This window comes from Manis pentadactyla, chromosome 10 (assembly GCF_030020395.1).
Source record: "Manis pentadactyla isolate mManPen7 chromosome 10, mManPen7.hap1, whole genome shotgun sequence".
In the NCBI taxonomy this organism is placed as follows: domain Eukaryota; kingdom Metazoa; phylum Chordata; class Mammalia; order Pholidota; family Manidae; genus Manis; species Manis pentadactyla.
In genome coordinates this window covers 9,781,495-9,806,754 of record NC_080028.1, presented here as the reverse complement: position 1 = coordinate 9,806,754, position 25,260 = coordinate 9,781,495, and the positions used below count along the sequence as shown (strand labels likewise).

The following is a 25,260-nucleotide window of genomic DNA, read 5'->3' as shown; positions in this document are numbered from 1 at the left end:
GTTCCCCCTCGCCCACGTCATCTAAGAGGCTTTTGCCTGGGAGCAGAGAAGGGACAGGGCAGCAACTGGGCCAGGCTGGGCCCTGCAGTGGGGCTCCCTGTCCCAGGCCCACCCAGCAGAGCTGCAGAGACGAGGCCTCTCCCCCTCCTGCACCCTCGGGTGGACACACACACCCAAGCACTGATCAGGGGGCTAATGGTGCAGGGGGCTTAGCCCTGCCTTGCAGAGACCCCGCCAGCCCAACTCATCGACGACTCCGCTGCCCCCACCCCCAGGCTGCATTCCAGGAGGGGCTTCTGTGGCTTTCCCCTGGCTAAAGCTAATCCAGCCCAAGGGATCCTGGGACTGAGGGGCCAGGGAGGGGCCAGAACAAAGGGTGCTGTGTCCCAGACCGCCGGAGGGTGACTTGCTGGTGGTCCTGGACCTCACCCACTGCCACTCCTGCCCCTCTGGAGAGGTCACTATTTTCTGGGGACCCCACAGCAGTAATGAGCCTAGGCCGGAGTCAGGGTGGAAGTGGGGGAATACGGCTAGAGGGCTTCCGGACAGACCTACAGATTTGCTTAAAATGTGGGATGTGGGGGGCTGGGAGTAGAAGGCCTCCCAGGGAAACCCCTATGACCTTAAAGACCTCCTGGACTCCATTCTCCATAGGTCTCCATCCCCAACCCCTCACCCTGTCCCCCAAATCAAACACCACCAGTTCTGCTGTGTGTCCACTTTATTTCTCATCTTTTACAAAAGTTAACCAGGGACGTGTTCAGCGTGGGGGGTGGGGAGGGCTCCTCCCCGTTGGGGCAGGGGAGGAAGGAGGTTGGGGGGCATGAGCATGAGGTAGGCCCCCCAGGGAGAGTCCTGGGGCCCCTGGAGGGGAAGAAATGGTTCCAACCCTCAATTCTGTCTGCTTTGTTTTGAAGGCCCCAGACCCCAGGCCAATGCCCTTAGAGCTGCTTGGGATGGGGCTGCAGTTTGGGGAAGGGCAGCCACCCCCCCATCTCAGGGCCCCCGCTGCTCAGATCCTCTGCTGCCACTAGCTTTGGGCAGCCCCTGGGCAGGTGCATGGTGGGGGCGACCTCAGACCCCTGACGGAGAAGGCACCTCAGCGGATGAGGGGCGCGGAGCGGTCGTTGGTGACGGTGGGGCGCAGCTTTACAGTGGCAAAGGGGTTCGTGCCTCTGTGGGGGGGGGCGAGGAAGGTTCAGGCCCCCGGGTGGCTGTGGGTCCGGGGGGGGCGCCTGGGCTCCTGAGTCCATGTCACCCCCAGTCCTATTACACACATCACCCCACCTCCCCCACCCGTGTCTGCCCCCACAGCCCTCCACTGAGCCCTGTCCCCTCTGACCCCTGCTGGCTTGAGGACTCACCGGGGGAAGAGCTCCGGGGGGTGCTGCTCCCAGGACATAAGTTTCTGCAGTGGGGGTGGAGGAAGGGCCAGGTTGGGGGCAGAGGGGTAAGCCAGCCCCTGCCTGGCTCTTCCCCATGCCAAGGGGCAGAATGGACCAGAGGCCCCTGCAGGGCCAAGCTTCTGCCGCAGCATTCTGAAGCCCAACATCCTGCAGGCGTCAGACTTGCGAAGCCTCCGGGCCAGGGTACCATCGTCCAGGGCTAACGACCGTGCCCAGGACAAAACAGGGTTGTCCCATGGGGAGATGCCCTCCCTGCCTCACATCCCTGTCCTGCCCTGGGCCAGCCCCAGCCCAGGCTCACACTCAGGACCCTGGTCTTGCCTTCCCTGGGAGGCAGGGAGGGCTGCCCTTTTCTAGTGGTCCCAGCAGGACACTTGGGGCTCCAGGCCCTAAGAGGGATGCTTCCTACCACCCCTCTGCCCCAGACCCAAAGCCCATCTGACCCCTCCCTGCAGATGGGCAAACTGGGCCGGGTGGAAGGGTCCCCCATCAGACAGCCAGGGGCAGAGCAGGGTGGGTTACCTGGGCTCCAGTCTCCCTGCCTGCTGGGTGACCCCAGGGTTGAGGACAGGCTGGGGGAGGGAGTTCACCTTGACATCACCGGCCACTCCCGTGCTGCCCATGCTACTTCGGCGGCTGCCAGGCGAGGGTGTTGGAGCAGGGCTGGGGGTCCGGCTTGGGACCCGGCTTGGGGTTCGGGTGCGGGACTGGCCATCCCAGTACTCCGAGGGCCCTGTGGAATTGCCTGGCCGGTCCAAGAGGTCATCAAGGCTGTGGCTGCCCCGGAGTGGGTAGGACCTGAGTCCAGAAAAAGGAAGGAAGGGAAGAGGTCAGGGGTCAGGTATTGCTGTACCGACCCCATCTTCTGGCTCCTGAGTGTAGCCTCCTCCCCTGCACATGGGAAAAAGGAGACTTGGCTTAAAGGCAATCCTGAGAGGAGGCAGAAGGATGGACACAATGACCTTCACGTGTAGACAAATGGGGGCAGCCTTCCTCTAGGGGCTGAACGGGCAGGACTGCCAGGCAAGGGCACAGATGCAGGGCTGGGGGTGCAGCCTGGGACCCGGCTTGGTGTTCTCAGGACTGCAACTCACAGATGCCATGCCTGGTGGGTGGGGCCATGCCCACTGCAGTCCCCACCCCTGCCCACCTCTGACCACCCAGGTACCTGGAAGGCAGCTCATTCATGGGACCCATGGAGTTCATGGAGGCCACTGGGGTCAAGGTTTTCCCAGAATTCATGGGCACCTCCTCCAAAGGCTTCACGTAGGCCTCGGGGAACCAGCCACTCCTGAGGGGTGGAAACAGAGGTCCCCTAAGCAAAAGGCTACGCTCAAATAACACTTCTAAGTGGAGCAGACAGTCATGGGCAGTGCTGGGTGCCAGGCCTCGTGCGAAGGCTTTGCCAAGAGTAACTCATTTAATCCCTTGAAGGAAGGCTTTGTTGACATTCAAGGCCATCAGTCCAGCCTCCTGTTGCACCAGGGGCTGGGGCACCTTGAGAGGAGGAGCTGGGAGCCCAAGACGGAAAGCAGTGTGTCGGAGGACATGTGGTGTCACCTCATTCCTGACTCACTGAGCCTCCCCCGCGGATGGCTTGCAGAGCCAGGCCCAGTCCCTGCTCCCCAGAGGCTCCCGGCCTGGCAGGGAGTCAGAACTGAGAACCAGGGTGCGGGCGAAGGGGACAGGGTGGTTGCGGGGTGGAGGGACTACGGGCAATTGCAGGAGCCCGGAGGAAGCAGCACCCAGGCCCAGGGTGCCTGCCCACCGACCCAGTGCTCATTCCTCCACTGCCCAGCCACTTCCCCCATCCCAGGCCCTCTAGTTCCAGGACCCCAGGCACCCTGCCCTCGGGGTCTCTGCCTGGCTGCAGGCTCCCTACTGCACCTCCCCCACAGTTGGGGTTGGGGGAGAGGCACTATGACGAAAGCTCCTCGGCCTTTTCAGGCCCATGGATTCCTGCAGAACACCCAGGGAAAGGTTGGGTGGGAAGCCACCCTAGATTCCCGAAGCCCAGTCAACCACGGTCTCACCTAAAGGTACTGGAAGCCATTTCAACCCAAACTGACAGAACAAAACCATTTCAGTATATTTTCTGTTTTCACCATAAAGTGCCTGTGGATAAAACCTGCCATCATTTTCCCTAACCTGTGAATCACAGGAAGAGTAATGATGTCCCAGGAACATGATCTGAGAGCACCGGGCTAGGTGGTTTTATAATCAGGTCGCCAGAAAAGTTTGCTACACGCCTGTTGTGGAGGCTTTCAGGGCAGCTGAAAAGATGTGGGTCTGCAAAGCAGGGGTTTCCACAGTTCGTGTTCTTAGTCATCTCGCCACCCACCGACGCATCCCTCCATTCCTGATCTAGGTAGTCACCTGCCGTCCACCCATCTATCCACGCATCATCCCATCCATGATCCACGTGGGCCACCACCCATGGACCACTGGTCCGCTAATGCACCCATCAGCACTCGCCCACCTGCCTGCCCCTCCATCAGCCCACCCACATACCTCTCCAATCACCCAACAGTCTATGCGTGCACCTCACGTCAGTACCTGCTGCCTGCCCCCAACCACTCAGTCCATCCCATCTACTGTCGGCTCACACAAACACGCATCCGCCTGCCCACGCAACCACTCCTCCATCCATCCACCTGCGTGCCATCGCTAACGCACACGGCCACCGTGCGTGCACCTGCTGGCTCCTCTGTCTATGCATCTCAATTCATGCCCCTTTTCTTGTCATCATGCATTCCTTTTCCCCTGCAACATGAGTGGGAGTGGGCATCACACAGTCTCCTGCCCATAAAGCCCTGCTGGGGGCACTGATTGGCTCCAGCAAGCTCCCACCTTCCCCTTCTCCTCTGGCAGGAAGAGTGATCCCCGAACGCTCCTTGCTCTGGTGGCCAAGCCCTGCTCTCCTCTAGGCTGGCAGTGACCGCAGGGCACGTTCCAGCCTCCTCCTTCCACTCATGGTGTGAAACACAACTCGCTTCGGTTCTTTAGGGAATTGCAGCTTGCGGGTCTGCAAGGAGGTGAGCCACCCAGCACAGCCTCTGTGCCTGACCTTGGGGGGGGGGGCCCAATTCCAGGTCCACCGAGCTCCGCGGACTCTGAGGGTACAGAGGGGAAGCTGCCTTCTCCCTCAGTGTCAAGTGCACAGTCCTGCAATGTTCCCCACTGGTGAGGAAACCTTCCCATTTCCCCATCCACTGCTACCACCCTGAACCTGGCGAGGAGGCTCTTCCTACCCGGATGGAACGGGAGGCAGTGGGAGAGGGGAGAGTTGTCCCGGGCCTCAGGGCGAGGCGGGAAGTCCCAGTGGGAGCTGGAGCCCAGCCTCCTGGGCGCTCCTTGCCCCCCACCCTGCGCCCCGAGGCTCCCACTCACGTGGATGAGCCCTCCAGCTTGCCGTAGAGCCAGCCATTCTGGGCCTTTGGCACTAGCACCTCCACCACGTCTCCGGCCGCGAAGCGCAGCAGCGTGTGGTTGGCGCCCTCCGAGTGGGAGACGAGGGCGCGGACTCGCCTGGTGCTGCCGCCGCCGCCCGGGCGCTCGCCGAAGGAGCTGGAGCGCGAGCGCGGGCCGCTGCTGGTGCCGAGCGAGGCTGCGGGGGGCGCGGCGGCACGTGGGCGGGGAGGCCTCCCCGAGTCCGCGCCCCCCCCTCCCGCTGCAGCTCCTCTCCCGGCCCCGGGCCCCCAGCGTGTCCCGGGCCCGCCCCTGCGCCCGGGGCCGGCGGCACTCACAGGCAGACGGCGTCCGGGGCAGGGGCCGGCGCTCTGGCTCCAGCTGGGGCGCGGACCTCGCCTCGGGGCTCTCGGGGCCGTACGAGCCGGAGCCGTGCCGGCTGCGGGGGGCGCCGAACTCTCCCAGAGGCCTCTGGGGCTGGGGGGTAGACGGCCGGGGCGGTGGGGCGGGAGGGGCGGCGCCCTAGTCCAGCCCCCACCCCCAGTCCCGGACGCCCGTGTGCGGGTTCCAGGGCCTGCGGCCCAGCCACCTCGCGGGCGCCGAGACCGCGCAGGCACGGAAGGGCCGGCCCAGGGGCGCTGCGTAGACCGGGGCCCTGGGCGGGAGGAGGCTCCAGGCGGGGGGCCCCAGGCTCCAGGGAGCAGCGGAGGGTGCCGGGGGCGGCGGGGGCGCGAACGGCGGCAGGGGCGCCCAGGGCCTCACCATGTCCAAGCGGGTGGGCGTCAGGCGGCCCGAGGGGTAGGGCAGCCCCAGCACGGGGCCCAGCAGGCCCGGGGAGGGCGCGCGCGACGGGCTGCGGCTGGCCTCCGCCTGCTCCTTCCACAGCAGCACGCGGTTCTGCAGCGTCCCCCGGGCCTGGCGGGATGGAGACACAGGGGTCAGTCAGCCAGACCTGAGCTCCCCCCGTCCGGAATCCTGTGGACTCAAAAGTGGCACCCTGGACTTGGGAACTCGAGCCCTGCGAGCTGAGGATGACCGGGATTTTCCTGCTGGAAGGAGACAAAATCACCATGTCATTTTGTGTTTCCCCACAGTCCAACCCTACTCCTCTTTTGTCAAAGGCAGAATGTACTCTGGAACAATCTGGAAAAACAGATTTTTTCTCCTCATGGCGTTTGCTAAACAGGTAGAGTGAAGCTAACACAGGAAATCATAAGCAACAGAGTGGCAAATTTCAGCTGATAGCATGCATGCTCCTGGATCCAGCCATACCTGAAACCCTTTCACTTCCCAGTAACTTAAGTAATAAATACCTTTCCTGTTTAAGCCAGTTTGAGTAAGGCACCTTACAGATAGTTTTTCTGGCCCATCCCTCTAATCCACATAAGCTTCCCTTTTCCAGTGTCTCCAATACATGAGTATCGAACTCAACTTGAATCCTTTTAAGGACAAGGAACAGCGACTGACCACATAGTCCGTAACAACTTTAAATGTTAGACCTGCTGTATGTATTAATCATGTTTTTAATTTTCTGTATCTTACGATGCTTTGACATCCTGGGGCCTTGCTAATCCTGGACAGACTGCCCTTCCCAAGGCTAGACGATTTTTTTCTGGATAGTAAACGACTTGGGTATGAGTATACCTTTCTCATGCAAACCCATCAATGGAAAACCCATATCCCCAACCACCTCCTTTACCCACTTATACACCAAGCCAGTATTTCCCCTGCCTAAATCACTCCAGAGCAGGGTACCAGACAACTACAGGCAACCCCTATAGCCCAGAGCTCACTGAAATTATTCAAACCCTTCCATCCTAAGCTTGCTTGAATCTGCCTACCCTGCTTTGCCCATTGCTTCCCACAGGAACCATAATAAAGGATCTGCACCATGCTTTCCTGTCATTCGTTCTGCCTCTTGACCAACCCCTGGTGCTTTCCCATATGGCCTTGCATGGCATGGTATGAACCTCTCTTGAGAATTGTGATATATAATAAAACTTCTTTCAATGGCATTGATCTCTCTGTGCTGCCACTCAAGTGCCTGTATCAATTAAATTCCAGCTATAATCACAACACTAGTTACAGAGGTCTCTCCCTTTTCTATTCAAACATCCCTGCCACCAAGGCCTAGCTCAAGACTGTCACTTTAGGAATAATAAAACCTTTGTTGAGCACTTACCTGTGCCAGGCCCAGTGATAAAGACTTTACCTGCATTATCTGATTTGATTCTCACAACAGCCCTGGGAGGGGGGTGAATTATTATCACCATTTTATAGACGATGCTGAGGGTCAGAGTAGATATTGGCTGGGTCAGGGTCTGGCATTCAGTAAGCCGTGGAGTGGCCTCTGCTAGTCCATCCTGAGGAAGCTGCCTGTGACTGCAGCTCTTGGTAATTTCTCCCTTTAGTCTGTCCCCACTGTGGAAAACCTCATAGTGATGTCAGGGAGCAAAACAGGCTCAGAGCCTCACATCACAGGAGCAAGTAGTCCGGGTGGTCCCCAGGAGGGCACCCCCTCCGTGGCCTTGCACAGTTAGTTATCCAAAGAGCACAAAGAGGAAACTCCAGAGGTCTTTTTTTCAGAAGTAGTGAGCAAAGTGAGACCACTTAGGTCCACCAGCTGGTGAATGGATAAATAAAGGAGGTTTAGCCAGACAATGGAATATTATTTAGCCTTAAAAAGGAATGAAATACAGCTACAATATAGATGACCCTTAAAAACATGATGCTCAGTGAAAGAAGCCGGTCACATATATGATTCCACTTATATGAAATGTGCAGGAGGCAAACCTATAGAGACAGAAAATAGATTGGTGATTTCCCAGGGCTGGCGGGGATGAGAGGATGGGGCAATGACCACCAAGGAGTACTGGGGCTTTTAGGGGTAATGACAATGTTCTAAGGTTGATTGTGGTGATGGATGCACAACTCTGAAAACCATTGGGTCGTACACTCTAAGTAGGTGAGTTGTATCTCAGTTAAGCTGTTTGAAAGAAGAACAAGCAGTCATTCCCTAGAGGCTCACATGGGAGAGAGGAGGGGCCGGAGAAGGCGGAGAGCGGGGCGGCGGGGGCTGGTTGTGGCAGTGACAGCAGGAGAATGTCAGTGGGAGGTGAGATCACCCTGGCCCAAGCCGTGCCTCCCTCCCCTGGGGGACGGGCTCCACACCAGAGGGCCCTGGGTTCAGGGACAGACTCAGGGAGGATCCTGGCAGGCGTAAGGACCCTGAGGTTGGGAGGCAAGAGTCCGCTGCAGGCTGTTGGGTGCGGCCGACTGTGAGCAGACAGGCCGTGAGAATAATAGCTTTTGTTCTCATCTTTGGAGGGGAGGCAGTAGTGCCAGGAGATCCTAGTTGCGCTGGGCTCCTTCCTAAGCCAGGTTCCGTTGCTGCATCAACCTTGTGAAGCAGCAGTTAACTCCCTCCTTTAATAGATAAGAAGATGAGGCTCAGAGAAATGAAATCACTTGCTAGGATTTGCAGCCAGAGGGCAGTGGCTAGGAAACTGAACAAGAATACAAAGAAATTGAAATAGAGACTAAAGAGGAATGCAAAGAAACAGAAAGTAATGGGAAGAGCAATGAGGCCGGGAAGGAGGCAGAGGAGGCCTGGTTGGGGCATCAGGAGAGGCTGGGGGGTTAAGGGGGTGGGCGGGGGCAGGGACCCACTCCCTCTCAGATAAGAAATAGAGCCTGACATGTTGTCAGGCTAAAAAATATTTGTTAAATACGTGAATGAATAAACACTGACATTGGAATAACACAGGGACAAAGTCATCAATTTATGAGGGAATGGTGGAGGAAGGGTGTCCCAGTGTCCCTAGACCCTCGTTCTGCAGATCCCATGACCCCAGGTCTGGAGGGTCACCAGCGAGGCCCAGCCAGGCGGGCAGGCAAATCCACATGCCAGGAAGGCTTTGCCTGTGAGGCTTTGGCCCGTGTTGGACCTCTGCAGAAGAGCACAGGATGGAACTTTGACCACTGCAGGGCGGGCAGGGCACGGAGACCAGTACCTGAGAGGCCAGGCAAGGACTAGGGCTCTGGGCACAGGCGGTACAGCCCACAGAGACAGCGGCGGGTGGCTCTCCAGCCAGTGCAGTCTGCCCTAGTGTGATATAATGAGTTATAAGAAATACATATTGGAGAAATACCATTTGATCCAGTAATTCTACTCCTAGGAATTTACTGAAGAAAACAAAATCCCTGATTCAAAAAGACATATGCACCCCTATGTTTATTGCCAAACTATCTGCAATAGCCAAGATATATGGAAGCAACCTAAATGTCCATCAATAGATGAATGGATAAAGAAGATGTGGTACATACACATTACGGAATATGATTCAGCCATAAAAAGAAAAAAAATCCTGCCATTTGCAACATGGATGGGACTAGAGGGTATTATGCCCAGTGAAATGAGACAGGCAGAGAAAGACAAATATCATATGATTCCACTTATTTGTGGAATATAAAAACAAAGCAAAACAGAAGGAACAAAACAACAGTAGACTCACAGACACTGAGAAGTGACCAGTGGTTACCAAGGGGGAGAGTTGGGGGAGGGGGATACAGGGGCACAATAATTCACAATCACAATGTAAGTTGGGGAATATCATGGGGAATGCTGAACCCTTGTGATGTACATTTGAAACCAACATAAGATTGTATATTAATGATACTTTAATTATAGAAAAAAAATGCATAATGATACTTTAATTAAAGAAAAAAAATGTGGGCTGCACCGCCTGTGCCCATAACAAGTCTTCAGATGACCGAATATACATTTCCCAGGTATGTTTGGTCTCATCCACAGCTCCTGAAAATACTGCAGAGCCTTAGAGGTGGAATGGGGGTCTTGCCATGTTAATGAGAGGCTTTGGGGCCCCACCCAAGGGCAGGGGCTGGAGGTTAAATCAGCCAATGGCCAATGACTTGGTCAATCATGACTATGCAGTGAAGCCCTCACAAAAAGCCCTGAGAAGAGCTATGGCTCTCTGGGATCCTGCCTCTCTGACGGCGAGCTTCCATGCTGGGGAACCGGAACGCCTCCACGTGCCACCGAGCAGGCCCCAAGCTCCACAAGGGTAGAAGCCCCTTTATCTGGGACCTTGCCCTGTGTAGTTCTTCATCTGGCTGTTGACTTGTACACTTTATTAGACTGGTAAAAGCAAGTGTTTTCCTGAGTTCTGTGAGCCGCTCTAGCAAAGTAATCGAACCTACGGGGAGGTCGTGGGAACCTCTAGTCTGTAGCCCGTAGGTCAGAAGCGCAGGTAGCTACCTGGGACTGGGACTGGTGCCTGGAGTGGGGGGTGGAGCGCAGTCTTGTGGGACAGGGCCCTTAACCTGGGAATCTGGCGCTGTCTCCGGGCAGATATTGTCAGAATTGAGTTGAGTTATTGGACACCCTACTGGGGGTCAAGAATTGCTTGGTGTTGTGTGTGGGAAGGCTCCCCTCCCACACACACGCATTGACACTGGGTCCAGAAACCCAAAAGGAGTTATACTGTTGTGTAGAAAAGAAAACACAACTAGTGTGTTCAGCTTGGAGAACATAGCACAGGCCCTCCCCTCAACCAGATACTCTTGATACAACCTGCAAAACCTTCCCTGGCAGCCCTATGTGCAGTGGTTCTCCACACGAGTAAGCTAAATTAACCCTTATCCCTGATTAGACTGAGCAACGGCTGATGGGCAAGAAGACCTGGGACAGAGGGGAGTCCCACTAGGGTAGAGATCACTCCACTTCCATTACCCTGTCCCCCAACATTTTCCAGCACCACTGCCTGAGCCCTTGTAGCTGAACCCAACCCAGAGTGGGAACAAGACCATGAGGAGGCAAAGGAAAGAAACAAGGCACCTAAGAGGACCCAGTGCTCAGGGAGGAGAAACCAGCCGCCCTTCCAAGCGGCTGAGATAAAGGGGTGACAAGCTTAACAAGAACTTGATAAGAGGACTTGCTACATAACAAAGACCTTCTTACCCACACAAAGCACAGCTTTAAGGGTTAAAACTGGACAGATGAACTAAAAGAGAGAACAGTCCTGTTGAGAACAGAATGAAAGGCCTGACAGGTCAAGGCAAAGAAATATCTCAAAATGTGGAGCAAGAATGAATGAAGTAGACATGATGAGGGAGGTGGTCATCGATGTGGAGGCCCCAGTGACTGGCCTTCCAGGGGGCGAACAAGGGATGTTGATGGAGACATAATAATTAAAGAAGAGGAAACAGCTCTTCTGACCTGAAGAAAGAGATAGCAGCAGACAGAAGGGGCCCCACCAGCAGCAGCCCTTCATCTAGGTCCTGAGTCCCAAGGACACAACGAGAAGCTCCACCACCACAGAGAAAGAGCCAGTTACTTAAAAGGGAAAGGAGACCAACCGGCACCCCGCCTTAACATCTGCCACTCACAGCACTAGAAAACAGGTGAGTGCCATCTTGGACTGCGAGAGAAAAAGCCTGCAGCTCTGGAGTCTGTCAACCAGTCCACGTGCCACTCACCAGCCGGGATAAAAGCAACACACTTGCAGATGTGCTGGGACTCGGTGTGTCACAGAAAATTCTCAGGACAGTTCACTAGCCACACCAGTTAATCAAAACAGAAACCTCAAGACAGTGGGAGATGGACAGGAGTGGGGAGCAGTACATCTGATTATGTGTGCGGGGGAAATACCAGTAGATGATGGCGGGGCACGGGACGCTGGTAGTAAATGTGATCTAAGTGAAGATTCTTGTACTAAGAGGGTCTGAAATGACTGGTGAGCATCTGGAACTAAGAGTCCTGAAGTCTCCTGATAAAACCAAGAGCTAGGGGTCAGGGGGGTGAGGCAGGAGTAAAATCTTTCCCAAGGCCTCATCCTAGAGTCTCAGGGAGGGCAGACAGAACCTTCCCAAGGCCTCATCCGATGGAAGGAGGGGAGCAAGGACCAAGTAGTGTCAGGGGAGTGTCAGTATTTTTTGGAAAAGATAATAGACAAATATATGTGATTATGAGGGTCACAAAGTGAGGTCAACATGAGTAGAGATGAAAAGAAATCAGTAGAATTTCTAAATTGATAAAGAGGAAAAGGGAATGTGTAGAAACTCAACCAAACTGACAAGAACAAGAATGGGAGAAAAAGCGGAAATGATAAAGTAAATACAGTTAACTCAAGTCATCCAGAAAGAATAAAACAGGCATATTGGCTGTGGGGTTAGATGGGAATGTTCTGAATTAGTCTATTAGGCATAGACTGTCAAAGTGGTCAAAAGTAAAAACTAAGCTCTATGTTTGTAACAGAAAACACTTAAAGAAATAAGAGAAAGTAGGAAGGGCAATATTAATTTCAGAGAAAGTGAAATTAAAATCATCAGGCTGAATTATGACAGACATTAAGTACACAAATGGCAATAGTTACAGAGAAGGTATAATAGTCAAAAACTCAACAGCACTGAACAACCTGCAGCTAAATACAGAAAGCAAAATCCTTTAGAAATCCAATGAGAATGAAAGAATCTTATTGGTCTCACAGATAGAACAAAGCAAGGGCATAGAGGATTTAAATAATATGGTAAAATTAATAGACAATAATTGAATAAGCCTATGAATTAGTTAATTTGTGAATGGTGAGTATATGCAAGCGGGAATGAAAAAATAAATTGTTCATACATGAATGAATAAATGCATGAATTAGGGAATAAATACAAGAATAAGCAAAATCATGAATGAATAAATGAGTAAGTATCTCATGATACAAATAAACACAGAAACTATAAGCCAAGAAGTGATGGGGAGAGTAAATAAACAAAACAAATATCTACAGAGAGGAAGGAAAGGAGGGCAAAGGGCAGAAGGGAGGGAAAACCCTGTGTGCCGCCGGTCACAGGGGGCGCAGCCCCCAGAAGGGCTCTACTAACTGTCCCCCAGCCTCGGCTCACCCGGCCAAAAAACTGCAGGAAGGTGTTGGAAAGCAGCAGATGCTTCTCAGCCAGGAAACGATACCGCCGTTTCTCTTCCAGTTCAGCTGCTCGCTGACTCTCAGACACGAAGGCCTGCATCTGTGCGTGCAGCCGGTTCACGCTTTCCTGGGCAGCAAAGGAATTCTGGCTGGAGGCAGGGGGTGGGTGATCATCCCACCCACCACAAGAGCCAGCTGTCCAAAGCCTCCCTGTCCTTCCTGAGCGAGCCACCTCCTCCTGGAGGCCCCCTGGGGCTTGGCCTCTCCCAGGCATCCTCATCCTCATGAACCTGGGCTCTGTGTGCCCCTTGGCTCAGGCACTTCTCATAGGCTGGGCTAGTGTCTGAGCCGTCCTTCTGTCCCCAGCACCCAGCCTGGAGCTGAGCACAGAGGTGGGGCCTAGGGAGGTTGGTTTAATGAAAATGTGAATTAGTTGGCTAAGAACCCCCTACTTTGGAAGGAATATTCTGAAGAAGAGAGAAATGAGCTATTAAAGGAGCCAGAAGAGGAGACAGGAAAGGAGTGAGAAGTCTTGGAGACAGAGGCCAGGGATGGGGGCCTGAGTTAGGAGGATGGCAGGCCTGAGCCAGGGGGCAGGATACCCTGTGGGCAGGAGGGTGCGGGAGGATGGTGGACCTGCCAGGGTATTACACCTTTGCTGCATGACCGGCAGCAGCAGACTGATGGCCTCAGGGTTTCTCAGTGAAGTAGGAGAAGGTGGGGAAGCCTGAGATGCCCACCCTACCAGGGGCTGGCTGGCCTCTCCAGCCGTGCTACCCACAGAGGGTGGGCAAGCCGCACTCCTGTAATTGGGCTGGGCCTGGGTAGGGGAGCTCAGGAGGATGTCCAGGGGTGCCCCCAGAACCTGGGTCCTGCCCCAACCCTTGCACCTTCATCTCCCGCACATTCTTGTCCCTTTTGCGCTCCATGCGCCACAGTTCAGACATGCACTTCTCCAGGTTGGCGGCTCGGTGGCGGTACTCCATCTCATAGTGCTGGCGGCTGTCCTTGGGTGGGGTGGAGAGAGCAGGGAGGCCCCGTGTCAAAGAGCTCATGACCCTCAGGCTCTGGGTTAGCTCCAGACAGGGGTCTGGGGGCTCAGCTGCGAGTGTGCATGGGCTGGGGCCAGTCAACGCCCAGGGCAGGCCTCAGTGTGGCCGTCTGTCAAATGGGGAGAGGCACTCCTGCTGGGGATCTGAGTGGGGTAGCCAGACTCACTTTGATGAACTGCATGTCCAGCTTGGTGTTCTTCTCCATGTGCTGCAGCAGGTCTCCATGGAACGTCTGCACCTGTGTGGGACACAGGGCAGGAGTCACCAGAGTGGTCCTATCATTCCCAGGCCCCAGCATCCCTTGCAGTGCCCACTCCAATACATCGGCCACTGAGTTCTTCACACATGAGGCACCTGCCCAGTCATAACAGAAATGGGCATAATAAGAGCACCTGGTTGGAGGGAGGATTAAGCAATTAAACATGCAAAATATTTACTGCAGTTTCTGCCTCAAAACACACCCTCAATAAATATATCAATGTCTTCTTAGTCTGTGCTTTGATTATGCCTTTACCTTTACCTGGAATTTTTAGTCTTCAAATACCAGCTTCCCTGGCCCTCTGCTGGCAGGCCTTCCTGGCCTTCCCAGCCAGAATCCATCAGTCCCTCGTTTTGTTTCTGGAATATGTACACATTTGTTCATTCATTGCCCATCCCTCCAGCCTTAGGAGAGAATTTCTTGCCTGGCTCCTAGTCACAGCCCCTCTGTAGAAGCAGAGAGCTGCTTCGGGCATGCACCAAGTCTGACCCATCTTTGTGCTCCTGATACCATGGGCAGGGCCTGGCCCAGTAAAAGCACTCAGAACTGTTGAGACCTTAGCTGGGGGGTGGCAGGTTCCCATGACAGGTGAAAAGGAGCAGCTGACCACCTAGGTGACCAGGAGCTGGCATGCTGAGATGATGCAGGAGAAAGTGGGATTGTCACGAAGGTGGTCATGGGAGGGGACGCAACTTGCCCCCAGCTGCGACCCCTGGGAGGCTGGGAGTTTGGTCTCCAGGGAGGCCTGGGTGCAGGAGCTGGCTCTTGCTGTCAGCACAGCAGTCGAGTTGGGGGCTTTTCCCTTCCCCTAATTGTGCTCACCCTACCCCACTCCTCTTGTCTAGGAAACATCACTTATGAACAGGCCACGTTCCATGTCATACGTTATCACTCCTGCTTCCAGTTGCGTGTGAACTGAGTCAGGATACAGACCCAGGGCGCTCCCATCAGGTGGGGCCAGGGCACCACTGGGTTAATGGACTGTCTTCATCAAGCTTCCAAAGAAATGGGTCTATTAAGAGGTTGATATTGAAGGGAACTTGAGCTCTTGCTGTGGGGGAACCAGACGACAGTCAGCAGAGGCTAATTAGCAGGTGTCTTCTGAAACAAGGAAGTCACCAACCCCAGGGCAGCCTGAGGACTTCCCAGCAGGTGAGAACAGAGACTTGCTGTCCCCTCTCCTGGGCACACGCTTCATTAGCAGGTCCTGTCAGCTCCTCAGTGCAGAGGCTGAGCACGGACCCGCTGCTGAGAACATGCACTCTAGGTTTATGTATCGAGTTATCCCAGGAACCCCCAAGTAATTCTTTTGTCATCTATACAGGGAACACCCACCCCCTCTGGCCTTGACAGCATTGTCTCTGTGGGCTGACCCCAACTCCTCTCCTCCAGTTTGCTCGTGAATCCCCTCCAATCAAGCTATGCCCCATGGTGCGGACAAGAATGGTTTTGCCAAAATCACGGAAACCCCACGTTTGCTAAGTTAATTTTCAGGACTCATCCAATGGGTGGCACCATTGTCACTGGATGTGGTTGACTATTCCCTCCTCCTCAAACACCTCCCTCCCTCGGCTCCAAGCTCACCACCCTCTCCTGGTTTTCCTCGCATCCTCTGGCTGCCTCTTCTCTGACCTTTGCTGATGCCCTCTTATCTCCTGATCCCCTAAGGTTGGGTTGCGCCAGGGCTCAGGCCTCGGGCCTCTTTCCTTCTCTATCTACACCCACTCCCTCGGGGAGTTCGTGCTGTCCTTATGCTCACGACTCCCAGACATACAGCACAGCCCAGACTGCAACCCCAAAGTTCAGTCTCATACATACAACTGATGATCCCACATTCTGATTAGTTCTTTAATCAAGCGTCTCAAACTTAGCATGGCAAAAACTGATCTCTCCCCTCTACCCAAACAAACTGCAAGGTTTTAGCCTTTCCTCTTTCTTTGGCAACTGACATCAAACCATCAGAAAAGCTTATTGGCTCTACATTCAATCTGATCTCTTCTCACATCACCACCACTGCTGCCACCCTTTCCCAAGTCGTTATCTACCCTCCCCTCGATTATTACAACAGCCCCCTAACTGGTCTTCCTGCTTCTGCCTTTGCCTTCTCCTGCTGATATTATATTCTTAGTGCAGGAGCCAGAGTGGTCCTACTAAAATATAAGTCAAACAGTGAATGATTGGAGAGCAAAATTTAAGCTAACCTCAAAAAACATCAAATATCTAGGAATATATAGATCAAAAGATGTGCAAGACCGCTATACTGAAAAAGGCAAAACATTGCTATGAGAAATAAATAAATGGAGAGGTATACTACGTTCATGGAGCAGAAGACTCACTATTGTTAGGATGACTGTTGATGTACAGAGTAATGCAATCCCTATCAAAATTCTAATAGAGTTTTTAAAGAAGTTGGCAAGCTGATTCTGTAATTTATATGGAGATGCAATGGATCTTGAATGTGTGATAATTTTGAAAAAGAACAAAATTCTTAGAGTACTTGATTTTAAGACTTACTAAGTTATAATAATCCACACAGTATGGTATTAGTGTAAGGATAGACATATGAACGGAACAGGGTAAAGAGTTCAGGAATAGACCCACACTTACATGACAAATTGACTTTTGACCAATATACCAAATTAATTCAATAGGGAGAGAAAAGTCTTTTTAAAATGGTGCTGGAAGAACTGAGTATCTGTATAGGGGAAAATGAACCCTGACTTTATCTCACATTATACACTAAAATCATTTTGAGGTGAATCATAGAAATAAAGGTAAAGCCCAGAACACAGAGCTTCTATAAGGAAATTTAGGAGGATATTTTTGCCCTGGGGGTGGGGAGGCAAAGATTTCTTGGATAGGACACAAGCACAAACCATTTAAAAAAGTTCCCAAATGAGTAGAGGCAGAACCCACAGGTGTTCTTTTTGGCTTTTTTTGCTTGGTGGTATAGCATTAGTTCCATGAATTGTAAGGAGTTTACTGAATTCAAACAGATTCTGTCTTCTTTTTTTGTAAAATGAAAAAATTAAAATAATAAAGTAGCCAAATTGGGTTTCATAAGAATTTTTTCTGCTCATGAAAGACACTATTAATAAAATGAACAATTTACAGATTAGAAAAAAATACATATATGACATACACATATCTGACACCATATATATATCTGACAAAAGACTCATACTTTGACTGTACAAAGACTATGTGTAAATCATTAATAAGTATAACCTGATAACAGCTAAAACAAAAAGGCTGACAACATCAAATGTTAGCAAGGATGTAGAGTAACAGCAATTTTTCATATACTGCTAGTGGGAAAACAGACTAGTACAAGAACCTTGGAGAACTTTTTGGTGGTTTCTTATAAAGCTAAATATATGCCAACCCTATGACCATAAATTCTACTCCTAGATATGTACCCAAGGGAAATGAAAACATATCCACACAAAGACTTGCACAAGAATATTCACAGAAGCCATATTCATAATAATCCAAAATTGGAAACAATTCAAATGAACACTGAAACAAAAAGAGACGAACAGATTGTGGTATATTCATTTGATGGAATACTGAGCAATCAAACAGAACAAAGCGACAATACATGCAACAGCATGAATCAGTCTTATGGGCTTTATACTGAATGAAAGAATCAGGACACAGAGGAATACATACTGTTCAATGAAGTTCAAAAACAGGTAAACTGAATCTCTAGTGATAGAAATTGGAAAGTGGTTGCCAAAAAGGAGGAAAAGTTTTTAAATGAAAAGAAACGAACAGGTGGGAGTTACTGCTAATGGATACAGAGTATTTGTGGGGGTGGGGTGATGAAAATTTTCTAAAATTAGGTAGTGGGAATGGTTTCAAAAGTCTGTGAATATATTAAAACTTCTTAATTGCACATGTTAAAGAGGTGAATTTTAAGTTGATATAGATATATATCATATATATATTATATATATCATGGATATTAAACCTATATCTAGATATTAAATCATAATGTCTAGAAGTGGGAAAAAATAAAAAGAAATGAGGGAAAAAGTAAAAATAGCTTAGAGGAAGAAATAAATAGTGAAGATAGGCTATGAAGATCTAACATATACACAGTAGGTGTACATGTAGAAGAAATACAAAAAAAGAAAAACAAGTTCTAAAAACTATACTTCAAGACAACTTTCCTGAAATCATAAAAGAAATATTTGAAACTACATACTGAAAGGGTATACCACATAACTAAGGATATTGACTCAGACAGATCAACAGTAAGACATATCTAGAAAAATTGCTGGACTTAAGAAAAAATCTTCTGGGCATCTAGGCCAAAAATGTAAGTGATTTACAATGGAAAAAAAAATAGATAATCAGTCTTTTCAACAGCAACATTCAATATTTTATCTCAGAAGGTGAATATATTTAAGATCCCCAGAAAAAGAGAGAGAGAGAGAGAGAGAGAGAAAGAAAATGTGAGCCAAGGTTTTTATATCCAGCAAAACTGACTTTCAAGTATAAAAAGAACAGAGTATTATCACCATGCCAGACTCAGAACATCGTTCACACGAGCACTTCCCTTGGGGTCTATTACAGAATAAAATTTCCGATGACCAAAATGACCAGCGAGAATTGGTGGTGAACATTAAACAGGCAGTTAGGTGTAGAACGAAGATTCATGAAGGCTGAGTGTGCAGGGGGGTGGGGATGCCAAGGTGTGTAATGGCTCTGTGTTCTGGGAATGTAGACATGGCACAACTATTTCAGAAATGGAGGGAGGATGGGAAAAGCAAATGCAAAACATATTTTAACTGTTTATAGAAATTATGTCTATGGCGGTAGAATTGATACTGTTATCTAGAGACTGTTGTAAAAAGCAAAGGAGTAAGTAAGGGATATTCTACTTCTTTCATTCTCTGTATCCTTGAGAATCAGGATTCTTGATGTGAAACGAAGGAGATACTGGTGTAATACAGAATAGATTAAGTAAAGCAAGACAGCAAGGAAGCTGTCAAAACCCCTGGGGCCGTGCCAGAAAAGCTCAGGAGCCAGGCTGAAGGGGTCTCTCTCTACTGGCTGAAGGGGGAACATTGTCAATTTCAGTAAAGACAATAATTACAGAAACATCAACTATGCTTCAGTCTATGATACTGATGAGACAAAAAAAAATACTACAGTAATGGTTCTAGTCAAAAATTTAATGTAACCTTCAGAGCATGACAGGGACCAAATTAATGGCATTCAAGGCTGGTAAGTAAAGGGAGTGAATAAGCCTTTACCCCGCCTTTCCCATGGAAAACATGCCACTGGGCAACAAACAGTAGATAAGGAAAAGAGCTTCTGTGTAGAGACATTCCAGTTAGTAAGTGAAAGAACATCAGAATAGCAGCATTTCTTCAACTCCCAATGTACCGATGGAGCTGGAGGCACTGGGCCTCCGCCGCTGTGAATATCACAGTACACACAGCGGGCAGGACTGCCTCCTGATGGCGGAACCCAGCGCTCCCTCGAGTCTTGCCAACGGGGTGGGACCTGAGTCTGATCCCGAGGCCAAAGGACCCAGCTGATCCACGCCAGGAGTGTGCCGTCAGCAGCCGCCAGACTGCGGGGAGACCACACAGCCGAAAGGCCCGAGGGCCTTCGGCAAACTAAGGGAGGAAGGCATGGAGGTGGGCCGGGAGATTGAGAAGCTAAGACACGTTTTTTCTTTTTTTAAAAAGAGTCCAACCAAACTCCTGTGTCTGGGATGGACACGTGGGTGACCAGTTTCAAAGGACAAGGAGGAAGTGTCCAATCAGGGGTCACCTTAGAGGGAGGGAGGGGCTGTGATACTGATGGCAGCACAGGGAGGGGCATTTTGCAGGGTGTGGGCTGGCAGAGTTCTTGACCTGGAGGGTTGTTTCAAAGGCGGTTTGCCTTATAATGATTCATTCAGCTCTAATTTGTTCAGTGAGGTCTTCTGTATCTGCATTTTAGTTTACAATACAAAATCAGCTGTGCTCGGCAGGAGTCCCAGCACGGCCACACGCCACGCCGGCCCTGTCAATGGCCGATCATCAACTCCACACTCACCCTTCTGCCTCCATCCAGTCTCGCCTCTCCTCGAGGCTTTCTGAGCACTGCTCCCTCTGCTCGGGATGCTCTTCCTGAAGATGTCTCCCTGGCTACTCCCTCGCCCTCCTCAGGCCTTTTCTCAATGTCACCTTTTAAAGCACGCTGAGTCCCTTAAGGACCTGTTAAAAATTTCATCCTTCCAACAGTTCCCATACCCATGCCATATTCCATTTTTCCCTAGAGCATATTTGAACTCTAGCCTGTCACATATATAGTCACTTATCTGCCTGGGATTTTGTCAGTCTCCCCTCCTGGAGAGGAAAGGGATTTTTGTCTGTTGTGTCTCCAGTGCCTACAACAGCGCCTGGCACATGGCAGTAAATAGTTGATGAATGAATGAATGAGCCCAGGGGTAAGGCAGCCTCTGGCCTGTTCAGCCTGGCATGGTTCTGGCTGCAGGCCCTGCCGGTTGTCACACCCAAGATACCGGTGCCCAGAGAGAGGAGCTCTCCTTACAGAGGCTGCCTGGGTGACAGTCATCCCTGCCCAGACCAGGTGTGCCACAAGTGACATGGAGAGCCATCAAACACAGGCGAGGAATGACAGGAAGTCACAGGCTCCATAACTCGCCGCCAAACCCCAGGAGGCGGCTCCCACTCACTGCTGCATCTCAAAGTGTCCAAGAGACAGCCCGGGGGCCACGCTTTCATCGTGGATACATATTTTCTGCTGGCCAAACTGTTCCGCATTTCAACATAGTAACCAAACTGGTAAGTATTTGTGCTGCCCACCAAGAACACCCTGAATTTCAGGGCTTCCCCCACATGCATTTGAGAACCATGTAGTGTCACAACTGGTGACATTTCCCACTGAGCTTGCCAGGGCCCCTCCCGGCCAGGCCCCACCCACTCTCCACGCTGCCCCACGCCACGCTCACGCACAGGCTCAGCCGCGGCACCCTCATGGGGAGCCCTGGCTTCCCCTCTCCATCTGGCCAAGCCCCATCCCTTTCCAAAGTTTACCCTTTCCTTCCACAGTCCCTGAAGCTGGCTTGGTGCCAGGTCCCAGCCCAGCCATGGCAGAGCACCCCATCTTGGCAGGGATGGAGACAAGGGGCTAAATTCTACTTCTAATCATCAGAGCTAAGTTCCGGTGAGGGCTGTGGTGCCAGGGCAAACGGTTTCTTCTTATTAATTCACTGAATCCTCACAAGACTCTTACGAGGCAGTCAGATTGTCTCCATTTCAAAGACAGATACACTGAGGCCCAGAGAGGTCCAGTAGCCTGTTCCAGGTCATGAGTCAGTCCCCGGGGGAGCTGGGCTTTGAACCCGGGTGCTCTGGCTGCAGAACTCGCTCTCTTAACCACCGTGTGCTAAGAAGGGGTGGAAGCATCTGCAGGCGTCCAGGGGGGGGTGAAACCTGCCCAAGGGTCAGGGGGGTCTGCATGTGCTGGGCAGGCTGCTGGGATGTGGGGGGTGGGAAGGGGTCTGGGCCGTGAGAACAGCGTGACAGCAGCCCAGCCCTGGGAACGCCAGGCTGTGTCTGCAGAGGGCAGCTCTTCAGGGTGACTGGACTGTGACTGGGGGGCACCGCAGGGCCTGCATTCCCTCCCTGAGGGGACTTCTGTGGGCGGCAGGGGCATGGATGGGTTTTTCCTGCGGGTGTGACCAGCAGACCACTGGCTGCTCCGCGAGCAGGAGGGAGTGGCAGGGGCCTGGGCCACAGGCACCTGGGTGATAGGCCTTCGTTTTCCTCGCTCCTCTCGCTTGGGATCTGGGGTGAGTGACTCGATCTCTGGGACTCAGTTTCCTCCTCTGTGAAATGGAGGCAGAAATGGCACCTGCCTCCTTGGGTTCCTGGCAGCTTGAATGGGACACGGTAGGGAAATGTGCCCAGCAGAGCCTGGCCCTGGCAGGGGTCTGCTGTCGTGTCACTAAGGGCCCCAGGACGTCCTCCCTGAGAGAGGATATGGGAGGTCGGGCCCTTGTCTTCCTTGGAACGCAGCCCAGTCTCCCGAGTGACCCCTCCAGGCCTTGGGGCCTGATACTCACCACCACCTCCAGGTCAGAGTTCAGGTGTCGCTGGGTGTCTGACATCTGCACCAAGATCTCACCTGGAGGCAGGGAGAGCAGAGGCTTCAGCGGAGGCGGCTCATGGAAGCTGCCAGGGACGGCCCAAGCTGGATTCTGGGATCAAAGTCCAGGGGGTTCCCATATGGCTCTGGGCGCTTGTCCCTGCCCTGGAACAGCCTTGCAGGGAGTGGCGGGGAGGGGCTTGGGCTCCAGAACAGAGGACCAGGCCCTGGGCTGCCAGGCCCATATCTGGAGGTGGTGGGGATGACACTTCCTGGAAGGGAAAGGCATGAAGGGAGACCCCCCAGGGAGCCAGGGATGGTAGGCGAGGCTGGCCATTGGCAAGGGGAGGCGCCAGAGAGACAGGCACGGGGGCCTGGGTAGTTGGAGACCTGGAGGGAGGCAGGGCCATCATTAGGGGCCCCAGGCCCAAGAAGAGGGTGGGAGTGGGGGGGCCTAGGGCAGAAGGGGAGCCTCACCCAGGATCTGCGAGGTGGAACTCCGCAGGGCCTGCTCCCCGATCTTCTGGATGGCCTTGAAGTACACCTCAGCTGCCTCAGACAGGGCTGCACCGGAGAAAGGCTGGGTCCGGCCCTGGCCCCCCTCCATCTGCACCCGCCCTCTAGGGGCCCCCGCTTTGTTAGGAGAGAGTGTGGCAGGGAACTGTGGGATCTGGTGTAGGGACGTGTGTGTGTAGGGGGGGTGCTCCAGGTGGTGTGTGTTATGTGGCATTGGCCAGAGGAGAAAGGGGCACAGAACAGAGGACAGGGCCTAGGACAGCTGCGCCCAGCACAGGGCCTGGTGCTGAGCAGGACCTCGGCATATGTCATGGGTTGGGGTGCAGGCATCTGTGTGTGTTCACGGGAGGGCGTGGGCAGGGCTGTAGGTGTGTGGGTGGGGGGCCAGTCAGGTGAGGACTAACAGCGGGGTGTAAGGCTGGGGGTGCTGAGGGGCCTGGGGCAGCAGCGGGCTCCCTGACAGCACCAAGTTAACAGGGACATGTGTGTGGTTGCAGGCCCGCCCTGGAGGAAGCAGGCCCAGAGGTGTGGGTGTGTGAGGGGCTCTGGCCACGGGGCTGAAGTTGAGGGTGGAGGGTAGGAGTGTGCAGGGGTGAGGGGGTATGTGTAGGGGAGTGTCTGGTGGGGGTGCAGAGATACGGGCGGGCACAGGTGCCTGCACGGAGGGGCCGGGCGGGCGGGGTGCGGGGGTGGCCCACAGCAGGGACTTACCGTGGAAGGCCCGGAGGTAGTTGTGCCCCAAGCACACCAGGTTCTCCAGGGCGGGGTTGAACTGCCCCATGATGCTCTGGAGCCAGGGGACAGAGGGAGGGGGAGTGGAGATTGGGAGGGAAAGAAGGAATGGCGGGCGGAGGCACGTCACCAGACTCAGGGCAGGGCACCCGCAGCCCCGGTGAGAAGCCTCAGCCTAGGGGACCCACCTGGACACCTGGACTCACCCCGAATCCTGGCTGCTGGCTGCACAGGCCCCAGAGCCCATCCCTGGGGGGCCTCTTCCAGGCCGGGGTCCCCTTGGCCAGCTCCCACTCACACACCTGCCCCGGGGGCCCTGCTCCCGAGACAGGGTACCTGGAAGGCTTCCGCCCCCCTCTGGGTTGACACCTACGGTCAGTCACAGCGCCCAGCGGCATGGGGCTCAACCCTGCCTGGAATCCAGGCCTCACGGGGCTGGACACACGGGCTGCCAACACCTCAGGGGCTAGGACAGATTTTGCCCTCCTCAAAGAAGAACCCCTTGGGAGCAAGGCTGTGGCGGGGTCCCTGGCCTCCCTGGGCCATGGCCAGGGGAAAGCGCCCTGGGTGGCGGAGGCAGCCCTGGACCTGGACTTAGACTTGAGTCTTGGTTCAAATCCCAGCAGCCCTCTCATCCTCAGTGACTTTGAATAAGCTGTTTAACCTCTCTGGCCTCAGTTTTTCCATCTATCAAGTGGCGTGATTATTTTCTACCTCACAGGTGGGGTGTCCTGAGGCTTACATGTGAAAGGGTCCTGCACACAGGAGACACCCAATAGGTGCAGCAGCCCCCCTGGAGTGAAGTAGGAAGTCTGAGTCAGAAACGAGAGATGGAGCCACAGAGACAGGAAAACAGACAGACACACAGAGACACAAGGACGAAGAGACAGAAACTCCCCACTCGTGGGCCAGGTGGCTGTGTGGGACCCCTGCGCCCAGCGATAGCCACCCGGGGCCCTGTCCTACCGCACCCGGAGTGTAGGAGTTGGGGCTGGGGCTGAGTGCCGCCTGGGCAGGCCTGTCACTGGGGGACTGTGAACAAATTCCCGCCCTGGGAGCCTCAGGTTGGGGCTGGGATGGCCGACGCCCCAGGATCCCCAGCCCCATGCCCACAGCTCAGCCCAGCCCTGCCTCCTGGCCTTTTGTTCCAGAACATGCTGCAGCCATGCTCTCTCTGTCTTCCAGAGCTGGGCGACCTTCGAGCTGTGGCCGGGGCCACTTGGGCCTGGGCCTGGACCTGGTCTACGCCCGGACTCACCTTGTAGATGGCTATGGTGGACCTGTAGAACTGGTCCATCTCGGAGGCCATGGAGCAGGCTGCACCCAGACGCTGAGCAGGGGACTGCTGGTGCTAGCGGGGCTGGTGGTTGGTACCCTCCCGTGCCCGCTGCCCAGGGGAAGTGAAAGAAGACACACAGTGGGACCCAGAGATGGAGCACCGGCCAAGGAGGTGGTGGCTTAATTATTCACCAGCCAGGGATGTCAGAATGTGATCTGGGGCGTAACCGGACCCGGTGGGGAAGGCATCCTGTGACGCGGGCAGGTTCCTGTGACCTGCCCTTCAATTATTCACCCCTCTGGTGGGCACGCATGGAGGGGCCACTCTCCTAGGTCAACTCCTCCTTGAGGATGAGCCTTCCCCAGGCCTCCTGCCCTGGCGCTGGGCCCCGCCACCTCCTGCCTGCCTACACCGGGCACTGCCCACCCTACTAGGCTGGAGCTGCTCAGTGCTCTCCCCTGGGGCCCTCTCTGACAGACCCAGCCCTGGAGGTGGGACACACCCATGGGCCATCACTGTTCCTGGGCCTCTTCTCTACCCTGAGCCCCTCAGACCCGCT

General features: G+C 53.5%; 1 protein-coding gene across 2 annotated transcripts; it reads right to left on the bottom strand.

Moving 5' to 3' along the window:
- Positions 1 to 685: 685 nt before the first annotated feature.
- Positions 686 to 24,886, bottom strand: BAIAP2L2 (BAR/IMD domain containing adaptor protein 2 like 2). 2 transcript variants are annotated; one of them, XM_036891011.2, is made up of 14 exons: positions 24,681 to 24,886; positions 23,402 to 23,477; positions 22,652 to 22,738; positions 22,152 to 22,213; positions 13,967 to 14,038; positions 13,639 to 13,755; positions 12,729 to 12,875; positions 5,577 to 5,729; positions 5,153 to 5,291; positions 4,797 to 5,013; positions 2,557 to 2,697; positions 1,997 to 2,204; positions 1,365 to 1,408; positions 686 to 1,175 (listed from the first exon to the last, which is right to left on the bottom strand). In XM_036891011.2, the coding sequence occupies exons 1-14, from the start codon at positions 24,729 to 24,731 to the stop codon at positions 1,100 to 1,102; spliced, it is 1,590 nt and encodes a 529-aa protein (XP_036746906.2). In that variant the 5' UTR covers positions 24,732 to 24,886; the 3' UTR covers positions 686 to 1,099. The 2 variants fall into 2 exon arrangements, with proteins under 2 accessions (XP_036746906.2, XP_036746907.2); XM_036891012.2 differs by having other exon boundaries at positions 2,575 to 2,697; positions 24,681 to 24,882.
- Positions 24,887 to 25,260: the final 374 nt, after the last annotated feature.